General features: G+C 38.3%; 1 protein-coding gene across 4 annotated transcripts in view; it reads right to left on the bottom strand.

Annotated features, from left to right (window-relative positions):
* Positions 1-469: 469 nt before the first annotated feature.
* The window catches only part of MOSPD2 (motile sperm domain containing 2), a 46,459-nt gene continuing 24,682 nt past the window's right edge, over positions 470-22,246 (bottom strand). For 2 of the 4 annotated variants that reach the window (XM_049871797.1, XM_049871796.1), the window contains 9 exons: positions 20,024-20,062; positions 16,859-16,983; positions 14,455-14,631; positions 13,863-13,975; positions 10,718-10,814; positions 9,573-9,669; positions 9,073-9,202; positions 3,545-3,647; positions 470-2,989 (listed from right to left, as the gene is read on the bottom strand). In XM_049871797.1, the coding sequence (XP_049727754.1) occupies positions 2,852-2,989; positions 3,545-3,647; positions 9,073-9,202; positions 9,573-9,669; positions 10,718-10,814; positions 13,863-13,975; positions 14,455-14,631; positions 16,859-16,983; positions 20,024-20,062 (1,019 nt within the window). In that variant the 3' untranslated portion in view covers positions 470-2,851. The remainder of the gene's footprint in view (positions 2,990-3,544; positions 3,648-9,072; positions 9,203-9,572; positions 9,670-10,717; positions 10,815-13,862; positions 13,976-14,454; positions 14,632-16,858; positions 16,984-20,023; positions 20,063-22,246) is intronic. The other 2 variants (XM_049871794.1, XM_049871795.1) reach the window with 2 other exon arrangements.

Here is a 22,246-nt window from a genome sequence, read left to right on the forward strand (position 1 = left end):
GGACTTCTTGTTACTCCAGTTCCTGCTTGCTCCCGTCAGGCAGGCAGGGTGTGTAGATACTAGGATTGTGGGAAGGTGGGGGCAATTCCGGCTCCTTGCAGCTCTAGCTCTAGGTTTGGTAATGGACCTTCAAGCCAGGCCGTGCATCTACTGCTAAATTGGGAGGGGTAAGGAGAATTCCACTGAAGGACATGTTTACCTGGACTCGGGATTGCATCTTTAGAAGCCTGCAGTGCTGCCCTTGTAAAAATGCAAAGCAGAGTCAAAAGAAATTAATATGATCTTGAAAAGGTCAGACTGAGTCTGAACGTAGCTCTTTAAAATGCTTTATCAATTAGAGACCAGAGATTTTTCCTGATGATATTTATTTCATAAATGTAATTATTTTCTAAAACATATTAAAATAGAAAACATGTTCCTTTGATCAATTTATACAAAGAAAATATCAATATAGTAATAAAAATACTGAAAATATATGAAAAGCACCAGAACATTAGAGAAATTATACTGGCAACAATTCTAGGAATATATTTTTTTTTTTGCAATTGTATAATAAAGTGCTATTAAATCCAGTCAAAATTAGTGGTAAGATATAAAAACAGTTATGGTATTATTATGAAACTTGAGGCTAGGTTTACCAGCAATCACATTAGGCTACTTGCAGATCAATTTAATAATGTTTCATTAATTTTTTCAAGGAGAATCTATTAATGTCTACTCCCAAGTGAAAACAAAAATCTAAATCTAAATGTTGGTCCTTAGTCATTTGGTCATGAACTGCTAATGAATGACACAATTAACAAAAAAATTCTTAAAAATTATAGAACAAACTGTAGAGTTCCAAAAATAATCATACAAATGCAATTAAATAAAATCAAATGTCAACATATGTGATTAATCAAGACAAGTACAAAAGTAGTTAGATAGATGCCTTTGACTTTATCATTAATTTTCACTAATTCTGCCTAGTCACATTTAGTAAACACACAAACGTTAGCAAGATGTGTTACTAAATTCAATAATAAAAGACGAGCCCAGACATCAAGCAAGAATATTTTAGTGGCTCAACAGAATTTTCACATGAAACATTAAAGGGACACTGTTAGGACAATACATTTCCAATCTTGACTGATTATTTCCTCATTTATTTGCAGAGGAACAAAAACCGTACACAAACACTGTGGGATTGGATTATATTAGAGCCCCAAATCTCACACGTAAGGGACAGCCACTGTGCACGCACAGGGAGAGACTCTGACTAGTACTTAGGGCGGGCTGCGGTCTGTTTCACATCGGGAGCTGGTAAACTGAAACAGAAAAATCAGCCCAATTAAGACAAAGTAGAAGATCAGGATCCTTTAAAGTTCTATTTCCTAAGTCGATTCTGAAGGAACTCTATTATATCATGTTTCGTAACCCAACTTCTGAATTTGTACCTCTAAAGATGAAAGCCACCAACACTATACCTCAGAATAATAATAACAATAAAACCCTACGCACAGCACCATCCCAACTCAAAATGTATTTTACAGGCAGACTACTTTTTCTCTCATATAGAGTAGATTTACATTTCAGTCAAGGTGGACTGAACATGAGCATATGAATGCTGAGACACACTTCACTTCGTTAGGCCTGCTTGAGCACAGCGTATCTTTGAGGAATTAGCCACCACATGGAGGATTATTACAACAAAGGCAGAGAACCAGGCGAGTCAATTCTCCCTGACTGAAAGGTTTTACAGTTCATCAGGAGTTAAGAGTTTTCATTCTTTAACGTGATTGCTGACATTTGGTACTTCTAAGTTTTATTCCACCCTTATGGATGCTCCAGTGTTTTGTAAGTTCTCTTCTCATGTAAGTCAAATATGCTGCTATGCAGCTCAAAACAGTACTTTAAAAAAATTACCTAGAAAGAGGATGAAGAAGTACAACTCGGGGTCTACAAAGAGACTCCTCGGATCAGGAAGGAGAGCGAAGCCAGTACAACGCAGGTTCTGGCCTCTCTACACATTAGGTGAAAGGTTCAGTGTCCAGGCCCAGGCAACAACACGTGAGTGCGTCAAGAGGGCTGGAAAGTGAACCCGCTTGAAGAGATTTTTTTTCTGGACTTTACTAACAGAATTCAAAGAAAAGCCAACAAAACTCAGTTTTCCAAATGTCATCTAAATAAGAGTATTCATAAAAAAGCCCCAGATTAATAAAAGGCAGCCTGTTAATAAAGAACACTGATAAGAAACAAAGGCTTAAGGTAGTTTGGCATCAGAGAGTTTGACATTCCAAAAGAATAGCGGCTATCATCTGGAAGAAATTCTGAAAATTACCAGGTCATGATCACATAAATTATTCTGTATAAGTCGGTTTTCTTTTTCAATATACATGTTCTCCTATATACATAGTATAGAAAAGCAAATGAGTTGGCTCAGCTATAATTCCATCCTAAAAAGCAGACTACATTTTTTGGCTGCAACAAAGCATTTTACTTATATTTTTCAGTTCGGCTAATGTATATAATAAAACTTAAACAAGCTTTCAAAGCATTCAAACCAAAATGAAAAAAATAAGTTATATTTAAACTATTAATTTACACAGTGGACGTGCCTTTACTTACTAACTATATAATCTCTTATAATCAATTTCTTCAGCATTTTTAGGGTACTTTGTTATTCTAACAGTTTATTTTTTAAGACATGTATCTATTCCCCTCTCCCCAAGTGTTGCGCATTTCTGTCTAGCGAGCACAGGTGTGCATCAATCGCTTCTAGTACTTTCCCGTTTGGTGGCGCAGTTTTGAGTCTGTTACTTGTTTCAACTAACGAATGAATCAGCCATGCTGCCTACCGGGCACCACTTCTCTAACTGTACAACAAGTAGAAGAAAGAGATGACAAAAGCAAGCGAGAGCATCATTAGGGAAAGCAGCAGCTGGTGGAACCAGATACAACGCTGGACTTGGTCTTGAAGCTTCCTATTGCTTTCTAGTAAACGATTGAGCTAAAGAGGAAAAAAAGGATGAAAGATGTGTATTAATAAAACAGTACACTAATCAAGGGAACGACAAATCAGAAAATCAGAAATCCAAACACTTAAGGGCTTGAAGCTGGAAATGCAATGAGGAATTAGATTTGCTTGGTGCACATGTATCCGCTTACTCTGATTTTTAAAACGACAATTTTCTAGTTGAGAAAGGAGCAAAGCAATCACTTCCTGGTGGTACAGAACCCCTTGAGCTCCTGCAGGCTACTCAGAAAGAGTGCCTCTCCATTTCTTTCAAATTTAAATGCACCACATGGTACTTTTTCCACTAGATGGAATTCTTTGCTACTCCACAAAGCACCACGACCTTGCTACCCTGTCCCTATTCCAAATGAAAACCTCCAGAAGTATAACTCATCACTTACTATTTCTGATTTGCTTTTCCTTCACAAAGAAGACAGCATTTCTGTCGTGTCTATGACACATTCTTCCTTGTGTCAGTGGGAAAAACTGGATTTCTAATGTTCATTTGCATGGACAACTTTGTTTTCGTTAGGAAGCACGAAACCTTACCTGTAGACATATATCTTCACTGGTTTTATCTGACATGTTAAAAGCACTGTCTTTTAACGTAAGAGTGGTTGGTTTGCTGCTTTCGATAATGTGGCATCTTAATCTACAAAAATCCAAAATAAACATAACTTTTAAACATTGTTAGTGTGATTTTTTTAATAGAAGTAAAATAGAAAATGAAAAAAGTCAAACACGAAGTCTATGAAACAGGTGTGAAAGTACTCACATCTCCCTTATCCTCTCCCCACACCCACCCAAGGTAGCTGCTCAGTGTGTATGTACCGTCCAGCTTTTTCACACAGGTATAAGGAACAGAAGAGATCGCAAATACTGCTTGACAACGCATAGCATGCAATGGAAAGCTTTTTATAAGGTATTCAGTACAATTCACCCAAGTATCTTACAATTTGAAGGAAACGATCCTTTCTAGACAGGAGATGGCACTTGTTGGGCCTTTAGGACCAAACCAGAGAGCCTCCCACTTCCTGTGAAACAACAGCGATCCCATTTTGACCATACAGGAAAGCAAGCCAGTAGTAACTGATAAACAAAAATACATTCAACTTCCCCCAAACTCCCCCAATTTTGAGGGACTGTTTCAGAAGTACTTTAAACTCAGCTCCAACATCTTTTACACCAGAGATTCTTAACCTTTCAAAATATTTCCATAGCCATGGCTTTGACAAAATAAACTCTCGATAAAAATATAAATAGGTGCTCCTGTAATTTAACTTTAACATTTAAATATATACATAGTCCATCTAAAGACAGTCAATACAATTCCAGCCTTACCTACCTCTGCACTCCTTCCTTCCTCCACACAAGGCTACCCCCCACCTCTGCTTTAGGTCCTGGCCCTTTCCGCCATCTCAGGAATTGCACTGCCAATCATCTAATATATTCCACTTCTCCTCTTCAAATGATCCTTGCTACTGGCTTTTAAAAACCCTCAAATCTCTCCCATTAACAAACCCAGAACAAAATGACCCCTTCATCAATGCCATATTCTTCCTTCCAAATCCTACCCTAAGCCCTCCCCAACAAGCCAAACTTCCCGAACAACTTTCCTGTTTCCAATCTCTTCAGCTTCTGAAGGATGGCTCTTGGTACTGGCTCCAGCCATTGAAAGAGCTCTCCATAAGGTCATCAGTCACCTCTGTGATGTCAACACCACTGATCACTGCTCACGCCTCATCCTTCCTGACCTCACGGCAGCATTAGGTATAACAGACCAGTCTCTCCTTTTGTGAAGCGCTCTCCTCCTTCAAGGACAGTCACCACAGAGCCACTGCTTTGCCTCGTAATTCTGTTGGGTTGTTCTCTTCTATTTGGCCATCAAACAGTCCTCCAGGCTTGGTCTAACTTGTATCCCCTCTTGCTGGGACAACTGAAATACAACTTGTTTCACTGGGCCCACTCTTGTTCTCTTCCAATTCACAAATGGAGTGTGACCTTTTCAACGGCAAACCCAATCAGGTTGATGCCTCACCACGGGCTTCATGATCATGACCTCACTTACCTGTTCCACTTTCTTACCATGGATCCTCTCACTGTGTTCCAGCCACACCTACATTCTTTCAATGTCTTTTTGAAGAGTTCCTTCAGTCATGACCACTACTAGTTCCCCAGAGTCTCCTCTATAAAATGGGGACAATAACAGCACCTACCTCACTGGGCTGTTTTAGAGTAAATGAGCACATGAATGTCAAGAACTTAGGACTGTGCTGGCACGTAGTAAGCTCTGTTTAACTAACTCTCAATATCATTGCTTCACCTGTGCCTGCCTGCCCAAGGTCTATTTTCCACACAGTGTTCAGAACAATCCTTTATAAAAATAAGCCTGTCACCTTGAAGCTTTGCTCAGCACCTTCCAATGGTTGCTCCTATCACTCAAAATTTCTTGCTACGGCCACAATCTGGCTCCCAGCTACCTCTTTGACCTCATCTCCCACCACACTCCCCCTACCCACTCAAGCTATACTGACCTCCTTGCTATTCTCCACATGGACCAAGCACACTCCTTTTTCATTTTTTTCTGCCTGGAAAGCTCTTTTTTCCAGTTATCTACGGGGCCTGCTCTCTCATTTCCTTCAATTTCTGCTAAATGCCAGCAGAGTGGCCATCCTTAACGACCTTTTATAGGTTTCTCAATCCTGTCATTAGTGACATGTTGAGCCAGGCAATCCTCTGTGTTGAGCAGTCTCCCTGGCTTCTACCCACTTGATGCCAGTTGCACCATTTCCACCCAACTATGATAATCAAAATATGTCTCCAGGCATTGTCAAATTCCCGTTCCCCCCGCCCATCTGAGGACACTGCTATAAACAACAGGAGCACTCCAATAAGCAAAACAAAACCACAACACAGACCCTTCTCTTTCTACCTGTTGTGCATCTTTTCAAGGCATTTGTCACTATGTGACACCCATGCATACACATATATATGCATATATCTACACACTCACAGGTTTTTCCCCAATAGGAGAATGTCATACATATTTTTCTGTGACTAGGTTTTTTTCTACCGAATAATACATCACAGATATCTTTCCATGTCAGAACAAAGAGAGGTACCTCATCTTTTTGAAGGGCTGTAGAGTGCTCGAGTGTACTCCTGAGTCAGAATCAATTTGATGGCAATGGATTTGGTTTTTTTTTTTTTTTTGGTTAGAATATTCCTTAATAGGGTGTTATGGATTGAATTGTGTCCCCCCAAAATATGTGCTGTAAATCCTAACCTCTATGCCTGTGGTTATAATACCATTTGGGCATGGGTTGTTGTTGTTATGTTAATGAGGCAGGACTTCTAGTCTCCTATACTGCAGAGATCCCTAAAATGTGGAAACAGTTTTGGAATTGGGTAATGGAAAGAGACTGCGGAGTTTTAAGTTGCCTAATAGTAAGGTGGCATAGTGGTTAAGTGCTACGGCTGCTAACCAAAGGGTCGGCAGTTTGAATCCGCCAGGCGCTCCTTGGAAACTCTACGGAGCAGTTCTACTCTGTCCTATAGGGTCGATATGAGTCGGAATCGACTCGACGGCACTGGGTTACTGGGTAATAGTAAAAGCCTAGACTGCCTTGAAGACAGTTGGTAGAATTATGGATGCCAAAGGTAATTCTGGTGAGGGCTCAGAAGGAAGTGAGGAGAGCTACGGGAAGTCTCTATCATCTCATAGAATATATATGGTGTCAGCAACAGGATGTTACTAGAAATGTGGATGTTAAATGTGCTTTTCTGGTGAGGGTTTAAAAGCAAATGACAAACGTGACTGGACAATGGAGGAAGGGTGATGCTTTTATGCAGTGGCAAAGAACTTGTTTCAATTATGTTTAAATGTTTGGTGGAAGGTAGAACTTGTAAGTGATGAACCTGGATATCTGGCTGATGAGATTTCTAAGCAAGATCTTAAAGGGGCTGTGCGGTTTCTCCTTGCTGCTTATAGCAAAATGCAAGAGGAAAGAGATGGACTTAAAAATGAACTATTCGAAATGAAAACAGAACTTAAAGATTTGGAAAATTCTATTGTACAAACTAAGGACACATGTCCTAGAATGTTCACCAAGGACATGGTTACACAATCTTCTCTTAAAGAAATTAAGCCTGTGACTGATGGATCTAACCAACTACTACAGCGGAAAACTCATCAGCTTAGACTTAAGTAGACAGAGAAAGAATGAAAGGAAAAAATGCTGTCTGCCTCTTCTAATTCTACAGGCAGGAAACAGGCCAAAGGAGCTATATCTGTTGTCCTCCAAGAAAAGAAAGGGACCATTCCTGGAGCAGCTCGGAGATCAACAGAACTGTTGCAAGGAGCACGGGAAGCAGGGCCTTCTAGGTTTCAAGGAGTGGGGCCATGGTTTCCTGGATCTCAAAGAGTGGGGCCACAGACCCCTAGGTTTCAAAGAGTCAGATCTTTGCCAACTTGGTTCTGGAGTGGGGCTGCCATTAAGGTGTGCCAGAGGGATGGGTCCACTGTCCAAAGCTGAGGGGGCAGGGGTGCCAGGCCCAAGGGGCAGAAGAATGGGGCCTGCCAGGGCAGAGGGGGTAGGGTTGCCACTCGATGAACTAGGAGAATGGGGCCATGGTTAAGTGCTACAGTTGCTAACCAAAAGGTCGGCAGTTCAAATCCACCAGGTGCTTCTTGGAAACTCTATGGGGCAGTTCTACTCTGTCCTACAGGGTCGCTATGAGTCAGAATTGACTCAATGGCAGTGGGTTTGGTTTGGTTTAAAGCCTAGGGAGCAGAGTTGCCATCTCAGAGGGCCTGGAAGCTGAGCTAAGGCCCAGGGCTAAGGGGCCTCTACCCAGAATCCAGTGGGCATGGCCAATACCCAGAGTCTGGAGGGCAGGGCCATTGCCCAGATGGTCTCAGAGAACAGATAAATATTTTCAAACCCTAAGAGCTAATATAAATTGTTCTGCTTGGCTTTGTACTTGCTTGATGCCCGTTATTCCTTCTTTCCCCCCAATTTCTCCCATGTGTAATGGAAGTGTCTATCTTGTGCCTGCTTCACCATTGTATTTTGGCAACAGACAACTTGTAATCTAGATTTCACAGGTTCACAGATGAATAGGAATTTTGCCCCAGGATGGAATACGCCTAAAGTCTCAGTCATATTTGATTTAGATGATTCAGAAGATGAGATTTGGGACTTGGAGTTGATTTAAGACTTTTGAGATGGTGCGATGGGGTGAATGTGTTTTGCATGTGGTAAGGACATGAATTTTGGGGGGCCAAAGGGTGGAAAGTTATGGACTGACCTGTGTTCCCCCAAAATAGGTGTTATAAATCCTAACCTCTATGCCTGTGGTTATAATCCCATTTGGGAACGAGTTGTCTTTGTTATGCTAATGAGATAGGATCAGTGTAGGGTGTATCTTGAGTCAATCTCTTTTGAGATATAAAAGAGTGTAAATGCAAGCTAGCAAGGAGAGAGAGGGGAAGAGAGATGCCAAGGCACTTAAAGATCACCCAGGAGCAGAAGCTCGAGGAGACAGGGACCTTCCTCCAGAGCCCAAAGACAGAGAAAGCCTTCTCCTAGAGCTGGCACCCTGAATTTGGAGTTCTAGTTTCCTGAAATGTAAGAAAATAAATTTCTGCTTGTTCAAGCCACCCATTTGTGTTACAGCAACCATAGATAACTAAGACATCGGGATATGATCAAACATATTTCACTACTGCTTTCCTGGTAATGATCTAGGTTCTTTCCAATTTTTCACTATCACAAACAATGCTGCAACACATATTCTAGTACACAAGGTGAACATTCCTACAAGGGAAACTGTAAGGACAAGAGATCTACATCTGGAAGCTGGAGAGGTCAGATACTTGCGCTGGCCTACAGGCACGTTTCTGCTATGAACTGTCTCCCTGAGAAATGCTGGGTCTCTTTCATCTTGGCATCCCCAGAGCCTTGCAGAGCTCTGTGTCCACACCAGACAACTGAATGTCTGCCTCGCCCATGTTGGCACATTTCTTGCTGATTTTTCGCAACACACATTTGAGAGCCTGTGAGTAAAAAGCATACCTATGCTCCATAACTTTGTTTTTGGGAACTTCTTTCCAGAACTGAGCCAACTCTGCTGGGCCTGAGCCAGATGACTGCTCCATTTCTGCAGCCATTATCAGAAAACGGTCCTGTGCAGAGACTGTTAAACCTGTATTCCAAAAGGGTAATTCATCACACAAACAGGAACCTTTACAAAGGGCTGGACATGTGGCTGAAGGCATTATACTAGAATACAACATTAAGGAAAAGGAAGGAAATTATGGGACTATCTTGAAAAAGGAAAAGTTTTTCTAAAAATAAAGAATTATTTTATTATTATTTTCTTGAAATCCAAGTTCAACTGTGATATTTTAAACAATCTTACTTGTTTAAAAACAAATTTTAATGTTAGAAAGGTGAGGTGACTTGCTGATAGTACCTTAAATTCTAGATTTGAGCCTAGCCTTGTTGCCTCAACTCCCAGCCAGCCCCAGGTTCCCCCCATGACACCCTACACTGGCCAACGTGCTGCAACTCACCCCCGTGAGGAGACACAACTATGTCAACCGATGCGCCAGGTTCACAGCTGCTGTTGCTTGGCTTGACTCTGTATTTCTCTGGAGCGGTTGTTCTCACCTGTTTATGGACACAATAGTCACATAATACCCTTCAAGCATTTTGGGAGGAAATGGCTTTAAAATAATTTAAAGAAAATTAGCAGTTGATGAACAAACAGTTTACAAAGTAACTTTACTGGTTTTATGCATAGAATGTACTTTCCCCCCACCAATAGGAAAAAAGTCTCTCCATCCATTTAAAAATATACTCTTAACTCCAATTATTACTCGTACCTGTTGCTGTCTAGTCAATTCCGAGTCATAGCAACCCTATAGGATAGAACAGAACTGCCCCATAGGGTTTCTGAGGAGCAGCTGGTAGATTCGAACTGCCAACCTTTTGATCAGCAGCCAAGCTCTTAACCACTGTGCCACCAGGGCTCCGATTTTTCACTTAGGCTTGCTAATAAAAAATCAATCCATCTGTTAAATATTTATCCTGTCTGTTAACTGCCTAAATTGAATAATACAAATTCAAACAATTCAATGCACCTTGGAACACATATTGGAACAGTGTTCAGACATTAAAAAAACAGTAGATAATCAAAGCACATCCAGAAGATCCTGGTGGTTAATATGAATTAAACAGAAGATTTAAGGAAGCAATACCTATAATATGAGGTGGTGGTGGTGGTGGGTAACTCTTAATTATGCTGCATCAGGTTAGTAATCCAAGCTAAACCACACTCCAGAATATACCACACTTGGGGGGAAAATGCACTTTGGATTTTTATAGTTTCATCTTTCACTGTTATTATGAATTAGATTATTCATACCATGAAGAGCAATTTCTCTTGGGTTTTATTTACAACAAACATTGAACCCTGGGATCAATTTGGACGTTAGCCTATTAATGCATATTAAAGATTGAGACACAGATCCCAGGGAACACTTCAGATAAGTAATGCTGCTTGCTTAGAACTAGGAGGCAGTACAACGTGTCTAAAATATAAATGAAAACATTGCTGAATTTCAGAATTATTAATCTTTCAATTAGACAGCTAAAATCACTTCCCATGTCAAATTTTCACAAATGATTTCTTATAACTATATCTCTAAATATTTACCTTAAATGCCACTATGTTTTTAGTTACATTCGTCAACACTATTAAAGTTTTCTTCTCTCCAGATTCTGCAGTTCCAAAATACAGTTCTTCTGCTGGGCTATGATGTGACAAAAACATAAAGCATATGTATTACTGAGAATAAATGACAACTGATGATAAGCCTGAAGGAAAATATTTCATTAATATTTTATACCCATTTGTACAGAGAGAGATTTCATAAAAAAAATAAAACAACAAAACGAATACTTAATGTATTTTGTATTTTAATCTTACTGATTCAATATATGCTATTTGAGAAGTCCTATGGTTTTCCCCAGATCAAAAGCAAAATAGGAAAGAAGAGAGAATTAGGAAGATTCTGAATTAGTCCTATACTCAGCACAATCTTAAGATGCATTTATTAAAATTCTTAGGAAGGTTATAGATAATTACCAAAGCAAAGAAGGCAATGCTGCTTCAACTTTACCTAATTACAAACAAAGTAGAATAGGGCATTATTTTTATATACCAACAGAGAGGAGCAAAACTTAAAAAAGGAGGTTCATTAGGGATGTATTCAAGTAACAGAATAATTTCTTAGTAAACATAAAGGCTTCTTCTAAGTACAGTCATGCATCACTTAACGCCCACGATACTTACTGTGAAATAGAATGTTATGCGATTTGGACATTGTGCCAACACCATATTATATACAGGCAGCTCCCCGGGTTATGAACGTCAGACTTATGTACAACCCCTAGTTATGGACCGACCCCCGTAAAGCCTATTATATTAAAAATTCAAGGTATATACAATGGTTCGTAATAATAAACAGGTACCATTTTGTGATGCGCATCAAAATATTATTACTGTATTATTATGTTAAAGATGCTTTAGTGTATCTGGAAGTGTTTAATGCTTTTTATGCATAGAAAGGTACATTATATACTATATACTAAGACAAACATTTGACTAACTTATGTTAGATAGGAGTTATACCTAACTGTTCTGACTTATGTACAAACTTGACTTAAAGACAGGTTTAGGAACAGAACTCGTCCATAATCCAGGAACCGCCTGTACTTAACAAATCTATATGGGATACTGCAGTGTACTCTACCATAATACAACTGGCAGCACAATGGCTTTGTATACAAGAGACATGAGATACACGTGTTGAGGGTGGGAAGCTGCTGCGCTCGCTATGTCCAGTTACGTCCACTACGTCCCGTTCTTTGATTGGGATTTCTGCACTCTATTTTAACCTTAATGGGACTACAGACATATTTGCAGTCATATCCTGCCTGAATGGACATTACGCAGTGCATGACTGTAATAGGAAAGGGGAGGAATAAACACAGAAATAAAATTTGTGGTGAGAACTGCAAGGGAGAACTTATCAAACAATAAAATCAGCAAGCCTCAAAATTCAAAATTTGCTGTTCTTGGCCACTGTCATGCCCATGACTTAAAATAAAAATTAAATGACTCAAGCAAAGCTTGTGGAGTTTAATTACATTAACCACACTGTATCGGATTCCTCAAACCAATGGGAATAATACTGTTTTTGTTTCACATAAAGAATCACTAAGGTGAATCTTCAGGTAACTCTTGATTTTGATAGACACCTTTAAATAAACCATTTTATATCCAGAATTTCTGCCTAGCAGAGGTACTTATTAATCTGGAGAATACGTATTTTTAAGGAGGCGCTCTTTTACAAGGGCTTTGTCTAGCTCTGGGCAAGATGGTAAACTAGCACTGTTGCTAACTTGCTTTTAGAACTCAATCTTGAATATGCCATCAAATTGCTCTTAGAAATCAGCACAAAAACTGTGAGAAGCTCTGGGGAGACAGCCGTTTAAGTTGAGTCCTTATATATTTGTAGAAGATGCACTGTCTGGGAGGGAGAGAAGGCCAGGGAGAGGTACAGTCCAAACTGCAAACCTGGAAACTTCCATTCTCTAGTCTCACTTTCTCCCTCACCTGGTCTTCCTCCCATACATACTTTGTATTTATAAACTGGAACCTAAGTTTTTGACATGTCTTCACTGAAAAAAAGAGCCCTGGTGGCACAGTGGTTAAATGCTTGGCTGCTAACCGAAAGGCTGGCAATTCAAGCCCACCAGTTACCTCTGAGAGAGAAAAGTGTGGCCGTCTGCTTCTGTAAAGATTTACAGCCTTGGAAACCGTGTAGGGTAGTTCTACTCTGTCCTATAGGGCTGCTATGAGTTGGAATCAACTTGAGGGAAACGGGTTTGGTTTTCAGTGAAAAAACAGTAACTTCTAAACAAGTAGAGGGAAAAATGAGGAAAAAGAAAACTTATGAAAAGGGAAAAATGGCAAAGAAAAGTCATGAAAAATAGAAAGTACACACCTGTGCACACAAAGATGGTGGAAATAAATCCAAATATAATAGTTCTCAAAATACGGATAAACAGATTAACATTGTCAATTGACAGAGTCTCAGGTTACATTTAAAAAAAAAAAAAAAGCCCGGATGTATTCTTCCTAAGAGACATACCTAAAACACAGTTACGATGTTTAAAGGTTTCAAGTAAAGGGATAGAAAGTGATATGCTAGAGTCTTCGCTAAAAAAAGTTGATGTGACGTAGCAATATTAACATAAGGCTTAATAGAGTTATCGATCAAAAGCATCATTAGTGAAAAAGAGGCTTTCACATTATGGTGAAAGAAACAATCCTGAATCTTTTGGGCTGAATATCAACAACAACAACAAAGATGGGCTGAAATTTGGGTTTAGTAAAAAACCTAGTTTTATGGTTTAGTTTCAGCCTTTGGAAGGTCAAATGCCAAATGGCTACTTCAATGTCAGTTCTGGCATCCCAGAACTTGTGCAAGTAGAACAGTATCGGTGACATGAAAAGAAATACGTTATTCAGATTAATGGTTAAGATGTGAATATTCACTTTTATTACCTGACCTGTGAGGAGAGCCCTTCACACACGCTCAGTGGAATAAGTAACAAAATGATAGCTAAAAGTGGCTGCTCTATCTGGAGATAAAGGCGAGTCTTCAGATAACCCTTGCTTTTGTATGTTCATAGGTTCAAAAACAGTACAAAAGAAAAGTTTTAATTTTGCAGCTCCCAAGATGATCAAGATATGTTATAAAAGTACAGCTAATAAGATCCTCAACTATTACCTGATGTGTAATAAGGGCCCTTTAAACACACTCAATGGTTTCTTGAATGCTTTCATCTTTGAATCAACTTTTTCATTCTCTTCTGCTTTGGAATTAGGTTCTGCTAGGCTAATCTAAAGATAAAAAATGAAAAAGAAAAGATAAAGAAATTTAGTTTCACACTGATATATGGGCAGGACATTAGGTCAGAAAGTACACACTGAGGCTATTTAAAAGAGTTTCAAAATTTGTTCTAAATTGTCACATTGTATTTGTACCTCTATTAAGCCTCTGATTACTCATGTGAAGAGGGACAACCAAGTGCTCTTTAAAAAATGAGAGAGAGGAACTTGATCAATTAGGATATCTTAGACAAAACAATTCCTTCCAGATGAATTTTGCCAACCTTTATACTAAAGCAGGAGATCAGTCTTTTATACATTAAAACGACTCTACTGGTCAGCTAGTCCCATCCTCCCTCTTTCTGTTTAGATAGAAAGATGCGGAAGGGCAGCAAGTTAAGGGACATACCCGAAACCACACAGCCAGCTAGTGGCAGGACTGGGGCTAGACTGCAACTTTTGACTCAATTTCATTTCATTCTTAAAATTACCTTTTTTACAGGAGCTGTTTGTTCTTCATTAGAAATTGTTTCCAAGGTTTCTTTGCCATCACTTTCTATATCTTCTTTACTTGAAGTTTCATCCTCACTGGTAATAGGCCCATTTTCACACAATGGTGTTTGGAAATCATCATCTACTAGTGGTGGATAGCTATATTTGAAAGGATCCTAAAAGAAAAGAATTTGTATCAACCGGCTAAAAGGTGGGTAGAGAAATAATTCTCTTAATGAATTTAAAATTCATTATTTTGGTCAAGAAAATAGGCTTAATTTGATAGTGAAATTTAAAATTTAAATTAAGAAAGTATTTCAAACCAGAAAAGGAAAGATAGCAGTAAATGGTGTGGGACAAATGGCTACACATCTATAAAAGAATCGAGTCAGGTCTTTATTTCAACTCTTTATTCCCAAAACAATTTCAGATGGATAAAAACTTTAAATGAACACGTGTATGTGTATGTGTGTAAAAGCCAGATAAGCTCTAGAACAACACATAAGGAAATTTAAAATATGATGCTTAAGTAGGGAAGGCATTAGTAAAAACTGTACAGACCTAGAAGCCATAAAAATATTGATAAAAATTGAGCACAACAAAATGAAACATTTCTGAATGGCAAAAGAACAAACAATATCCAACCAACTAACTGACAAAAAAAAAACCCTTAAAAACAAAAAAACATACAGCTCTTTTTTAAAAAGGTTGCAACTGGGAAAATATTTACAACATATCAGAAACAAAAGATTCATTAACATGTGAAAATCAACAAGAAAAAGACTAACAACTCAAGGGGTAAAGAAATGATACAGAGTTCATAGAAAAAGGAAATCTCTGGAGGAAAATTAGCAGTAACTATCAAAATTAAAAACTAAGTATATCTATTGATCCAACATTTTCACTTCTAGGGGCTGATCCTATACATGTACTTGCTGCACCTGTGTGTCAACAGTTATTTACAAGGCTATTCACTGCAGCACTGGGAGTAACGACAAAAGATTAGGAAACAACTAAAGATCTTCAAGAGAAAGCCAATTAAATAATGTTATACCCATACAATGGAATGTTCTGTAATGGTTTGAAAACGAGGTAGACCTGTAAGAATCAATATGGTTTATGTGCATGTATAACTTCTGAGAAACAACTTAAATAAATTGTTAAAGAGTAGTTGCGCTACAAATTTGACTATAATTCTGAAGAAAATATTCCACTGACAACAGAGAAGACAGAGAAACCTTTTCGACACATAAAAATCCTTTTTACTAAATACCATTGGGTTGCTATGAGTCGAAATTGACTCAATGGCAATGGGTTATTCATTTTAAGTTACAACAATTCTATGGGCAAATTATTAAAAATCGGCAAATCAAATAAAATTGCTATTTTAACTAACGGAAGTACTTTAAATGAACCGTATTATGTTTTTCTAGGATAAAATGTGAAATATAAAGCCTCAGAATAGGAAAGTAACAAACTTTAAAAAATACTGCCTTGAGTTTTTTTCTATTTAAAGAAAACAAACAAAAGGACATACCAAAACTTTTCATCTTGTTAGTCCTTGGTTCTGGCTGAATACAATTTTGCCAGGCAGGCAGTATATAAAGTAGATTGTAAAAATCAAATAATTGAAATATTATCAATCAAGTTAACCCAAAGCATACCAAATCCACAGGTTGCACAGTTTACATAAAAAAGTCATTATCACAATAACTTCACTGTTATGTAGCATTAAAAATTTCACATGGAGCTACTGAGTTTTGGTCTCTTACTTGTAGGTAGTAAAGTCATTAATAAGTTTTTGATAGTATATACTTAATAATATCTTTTAAAATTTAAAAGATTGTTCAACAGCAAATAATTGGAAGCAAACTAGAGACATTAAAAGGAAACTAAACAACACAGGGTTCTGCCCTAGGCACTGGAATACTACGTAGCCATGAACAAGAGTAAGAAGCTTTGGACACAGTGATCTCTAAGACATGTTGTGAAGAAAGAGCAGGATGCACAATAGTGCACATGTACACTATATGTACACTACCTGTTTAAAAGAGAGAGGAGGAAGAATTATACACACTTATTTGTTTACATAAGCAACACACACCCCCGGAGAGAAATGCAGCTGGTGAGGGGACTAGGGTGGCTGGCGATAGGAGTGGGAGGGAGGCTTTTCACTGAATACTCGTTTATACCTTTTCAGTTCAGAATCGTGTAAAGATATTCACTACTCAAAAAAATTAACATTAAAGATTAAGCGTCTGCAGCACTGCTTGCTACTCTCGGGAATCTGGGATTTTTCTTTGGATGTTATGATACTGCTTCTCCTTTTTCCTTGAGGAAATAGAGTCTAATGTGCCATTATGCAGTATAATTAAAAAAAAAAGTTTCCAGTACTATACTTACAGTTCCACCCATGTGGGGAGGCAGGTATTCTACACTGACATACTCCTGGATTTCATTTTTACTTGTAAACTTCAACAAACTCATTGCTTCTGGACCCAGCCAAGTTTTCACAAGTTTGAAAGCAGCTGAAGGAAAAACAGTGAATTCATTTAAAAATTTTAAAATTCTTTTCATTCTCTTTCTCAATTAATTTATCGTATGTGCTAACTCAGGTCTGCTGAAATTACTTTGGGCTGTAACCTGTTGATACTTATCTTTAAAAAGCATGATAATTAATGTTCTCTAATGTCTATATGATGAAGAATGTTGAATATACCATGGACTGCCTGAAGAATGAGCAAATCTTGTCTTGGAAGAAGTATAGCCAGAATGTTCATTAGAAGCAAGGATGGTGAGACTTCATCTCATATACTTTGGACATGTTATCAGGACATCATGCTTGGTAAAGTAGAGGGTCAGTGAAAGAGAGGAAGACCCTCAACAAGATGGACTGACACAGTGGCTGCAACAACGGGCTCGAACACAGCAATGATTGTGAGGATGGCGCAGACTGGGCAGTGTTTTGTTCTGTTATACACAGGGTCACTATGAGTTCGAACCGACTTGACGGCATCTAACAACAACAACAATTTCTATAGGTGTTTACATTGTCACTGTCCTTTATGGGTTTCAAATGGTCCATGAAGACTCAGAAAGATTAAATCACCCTGATGTTCATTAATAAACTTATCAAGGTTCTGGCCCCTGAACAAATCCATCAATGATCCCAAATTTCCAGACACTAAATCAAAATGTGGTGTGATTCAGGGAACTGACTGCAGAGTACTTTGCAGCCAGTCATTTATGTCACCTACCTTATGGTTCTGACAAAGCCCCAATCTGAAAAAAACTACTCAAATGGGAAGTCAGGAACAGAAGGTAGCAACCCTCCTCATTACGGGTGTGAGCCACCTGGAGACTGAGGACAGCAACTACCCAGATTCTCTACCTAAGCTAAAACTTCTCTGCCTTTCCCATATCCTGCAGTTTATATAATTGTGGGGAATCTATGGAACCTGTAAGAACAAACTGCACTAAAAAGCAGCTGTTTGGTAATTACGATCTTTTTCTGTCATGCCATTTCTTACATATACTTAATTTTTTAAACCTCATTTCCTCCATGATAGTTTAAATAGAGTCCCTGGGTGGTCCAAATAGTTAACATGCTCACTGCTAACCGAAAGGTTGGTGGCTCGAATCTACCCAGAGGCATCTGGGAAAAAAGGCCTGGCAATCCACTTCCAAAAAATCAGCTATTGAAAACTCTATGGAGCTGTTTACTCTGACACACATGGGGTTGCCGTGAGTCAGGGTTGACTAGACGGCAGCTGGTTAGGTTTTTTTTTTTTTTATTCTAAACACAATTTTAAGAAATTAAAAGAGGAATAACGCATTCAATTTGCAAAAATGTCAATGAAAACAATTTCAGGAAATAAAACAGCATGATAAACATTAAATAGTAGTTCAGGAAATTATGTCTTTACTTTGGCTAACTAGGCTTTAAATTTTTTTTTTATATAACATTTTTAAATTTTCAATTTAAAAAGTCTGCTCAAAAGCTATGCTACTTGAATTAAATAAATACTAAAAATTGACTTTTTCATAACAGTTTTACTGAGGCATAATGCATACACCGTCCTTTTGAAGTATACGATTCAATAGTTTTCAGTATACTCAGAGTTGTGCAACCAACACCACTGTCTAGTTCCAGAACATTTTCATCACACCAAAAAGAAACCCTGTACCTGTGAAGCAGTCACTCCCTATACCTGCCTCACCCCAGTCCCCAGCAACCACTCATCTGCTTTCTGTCTCTACAGATGTGTCTATTCTAAACATTTCATATAAATGGAATCATACGATATATGGCTTCTTCTGACTGGCTTCGTTCACTTAGCATGTTTAGAAGCGTCATACATATTGTAGCATTTTTATGTCTGATAATACTCCACTGTACGTATATAAAACATTTCTTTATCCATTCATCAAGCAATGGATATCTGGGTTGTTCCAACTACTGACTAGTACTTTGTGGAGAACTTTTGTATATATATTCATAACGGATACTGATCTTTACTTTTTTGTGATGCCTGTGTCTAGCTTTGATAGCGGGATAATTGTGATGTCATAGAATGAATTAGGAAGTATTCCCTCCTCTTCTGTTTTTTGGAAGAGTTTGAGAAGGATTGGTGTTAATTGTCTAAACAGTTGGCAGAATCCACCAGAGTGAAGCAGTCTGGACCAAGACTTTTCTTTGCTGGAATTTTTTGATTAGTGATTCATTATCTTTGTTATAGTCCGTTCAGATTTTCTATTTCTTCATAAGTCAGTTTTGGTAGTTTGTGTGTCTCCAGAAAGTTGCCCATTATCATTTAGGTTATCTAATTTGTTGGTGCACAACTGTTCATGGTATTCCCTTACAATCCTTTTTATTTCTCTAAAATAAAGAAGGTAGTGATGTCCTTTCTTTCATTTCTGATTTTGGTAATTCGAGCTTTCTTTTTCCCCTTGGTCAGTTTAGCTTAGGGTTTGTCAATTTTGTTGATCTTTTCAAAGAGCCAGCTTTTAGTTTTGTTGATTCTATTTAATAATTCTGACTTGTACAAGCAAAAATGAAAATGCCCATTCTGAACACATTAAACTTACAATTTACCAAATTTGAAGTTGGTAAATAGTGTTTCAATGACTTTTTTTTTATATCAGAAAATATATCATGACTGTCATAACGATCATGTGACTACAGTGATTTGGGGTAAATTTCAGATTCCTCTGACCCACCTCAACAGCTGAAGCCCATGAGAAAATCCAGCCAAGGCCTGTGTTCTATCACATAACCTAATTGTGGGTGACAAACTGAGGCTTCTTGTCATAGTTTCACCTGAGTGGTTGAATATTTTGAGGCTGTTGTTAGAGAACACTAGTGGGCACCCTGGGAGCCTGGGGAGAGAATATTAGCCAAGTTTTCTTAGGAACAGCCTTTGGGGTTTTCTAGCTCCGGATTCCATGAGTGCATGCCAAGTACAATATAAGTGTTTTTTTTTTTTTTAACTGCAGAAATACAGCTAGATTAGCAAAGAGAAAAGAAAAGCAAACACTTTCTTAGGAAAGTATAAACAATAAACTCACCATTCATTATCCAAGGCATATCAAAGATTACCAATTTTGCTACAAGACAAAAAAAAAAAAAGAAAATTCACTGAATGTGACTTAATATCTCTATAGCAATATTACCTACGCCTGATCTAGAACAAATGGACACCTAGATGTAACCAAAAGCTGAGCTGGTCGACTGAATCCTCATTCAGTGAAGCACGAGCAGCGCTAGAAGAGAATACCTCAGAACAGTCAGGGCCTCACCCAGGATGCCTGCTTGTGGAAAATGAATGCTGTACTATCACTGGCCTCTGACAAACAGCCTATCAAATACACTACTTTTGTTTGCAGAAAGGTATGAAAGAAAACAATTGAGAGGGCAAGTGGAGTCTTTGGATGTGGCACTTCATGTCACTGCTAAAGGCCAACAAATGCTAACAATGATTTCCAAGACCAATTTATGGCTTCAAGTATCACTTTCTAGGGATACCGTTAAATCACTCTCACAGTTGCCCCCCCTCCCTTTTTAATAAATGACTCATGTTTTAAGGAACAAAAATTATTTTTACTTTTCTTAATATTATGAGCTCCAGGAAGCCAATAATTCCAAAGTATACAGAAGTACAGAAGTATTATTTGTATACCGAGATGAAGATATTCAACAGCCCTGCTAACAACTGTAAGAACAAGAAACCACAAAGGAGATTTTTGATATCCAATTCATTCTTCTATTCCAGATGAATCAAAATGTAACTTTATTCTCTGAACGTAGGAAAGTAAAGTACGTGTAATGAACACGTTATCTGCAAAGAGGTACCCTGGGGCTTAATATCTGTCTTAACCTGAGATATGCTGAAAAAGATCTGGGTTCAAGATTTTAAGGCATAATATTTATATTTCATGAAAGGTTTTGAAGCACAACCAATTTAAGATCCTTCTGTCTGCTAAACTACATTATATAGGGGGATAAATATGTATATTATTTCTAGCTAATTGAAATTATGGAGTTGGCAAAGAATACTGAATATACCAGACTGCCAGAAGAACGAATAAATCTGTCTTAGAAGAAGTGCTGCCAGAATGCTCCTTAGAAGCAAGAATGGCGAGACTATGTCTCACATACTTCGGACATGTTATCAGGAGGGACCAGTTGCTGGAGAAGGAGATCGTGCTTGGTAAAGTAGAGGGACAGTGAAAAAGAGGAAGACCTTCAACAAGATGGACTGACACAGTGACTGCAACAATGGGCTCAAACACAGCACTGATAGTGAGGATGGCGCAGGACCAGGCAGTGTTTTGCTCTATTGTACAACAGGGTCACTATGAGTCAGAACCAACCCGACAGCACCTAGCAACATCAACAATTGAAATGAATAGTATTCCAATTTATTTTATATACATCCATGAATTAACTAAGAGTTTTCTCAAAGGATCTTGGACCTGTTTTATAATAATGATATTTATACTATTTATAAGCGGTTCATCCCAAACTCCTTTAGATATTTCAAAAAACAGTAGGTATTTTATTTTCACTTAGTAGAGAAGAAAAATAAGGCTAGTAATATGGAGTAGTGATGCCCGACTGACCACTAACTGGCACTGCTCAGCATGCCTTAATGAATCTGGGTACGTGTCAGATAAAGGAAGGATTCATAAGGAACAGCAGCTCCTACAGGTTCCCCAGGTTGGATGCTAGTTGGCTTGGTCATTCTCTTTACCTAAAAACATTCCCCAATACTCTCTGAAGAGATCTGAGCACAGGGTTACTGGTGGTACTGTCCATTGAGATCCACCATGCTTTTGGTCTGCTCCTCACTTCACATTAACATTAATAATGCGATAGCATGCCCAAAGTAAGATGATTTGGGGATTTTACGCTTTAGTGTCATCGTGGGGTCTCGAGTCCCAAAAGACTCTAATTGAGGTATTTGCCAGGGGTTTGCTCAGGCACACCTGTATGTAACTTTTCCATTTTCTGATATCTGCAGCCTCTCTACTGTTTTTCCCCTTTCAACCCACTACGGTTAAATATATGTGACTGTCTATGTAGGGTGGCACATTTCATTTCTCGGGGGATAACCATCATATACATTCAACAAATAAAAAATGAATACAACATGTTTAGGAGCTCTTCATTCAGATAATTCATGAAAGAGTCACAATTAACAAAACAAAACACAACACCAAAAACCCGAACTCCAAATGCCTGATTCAAATATAGTGCCTTCTCATCAACTGTTTTCTTAATGGGATCTT

The sequence above is a fragment of the Elephas maximus genome, chromosome X (assembly GCF_024166365.1).
Source record: "Elephas maximus indicus isolate mEleMax1 chromosome X, mEleMax1 primary haplotype, whole genome shotgun sequence".
NCBI classification, from domain to species: Eukaryota; Metazoa; Chordata; class Mammalia; order Proboscidea; family Elephantidae; genus Elephas; species Elephas maximus.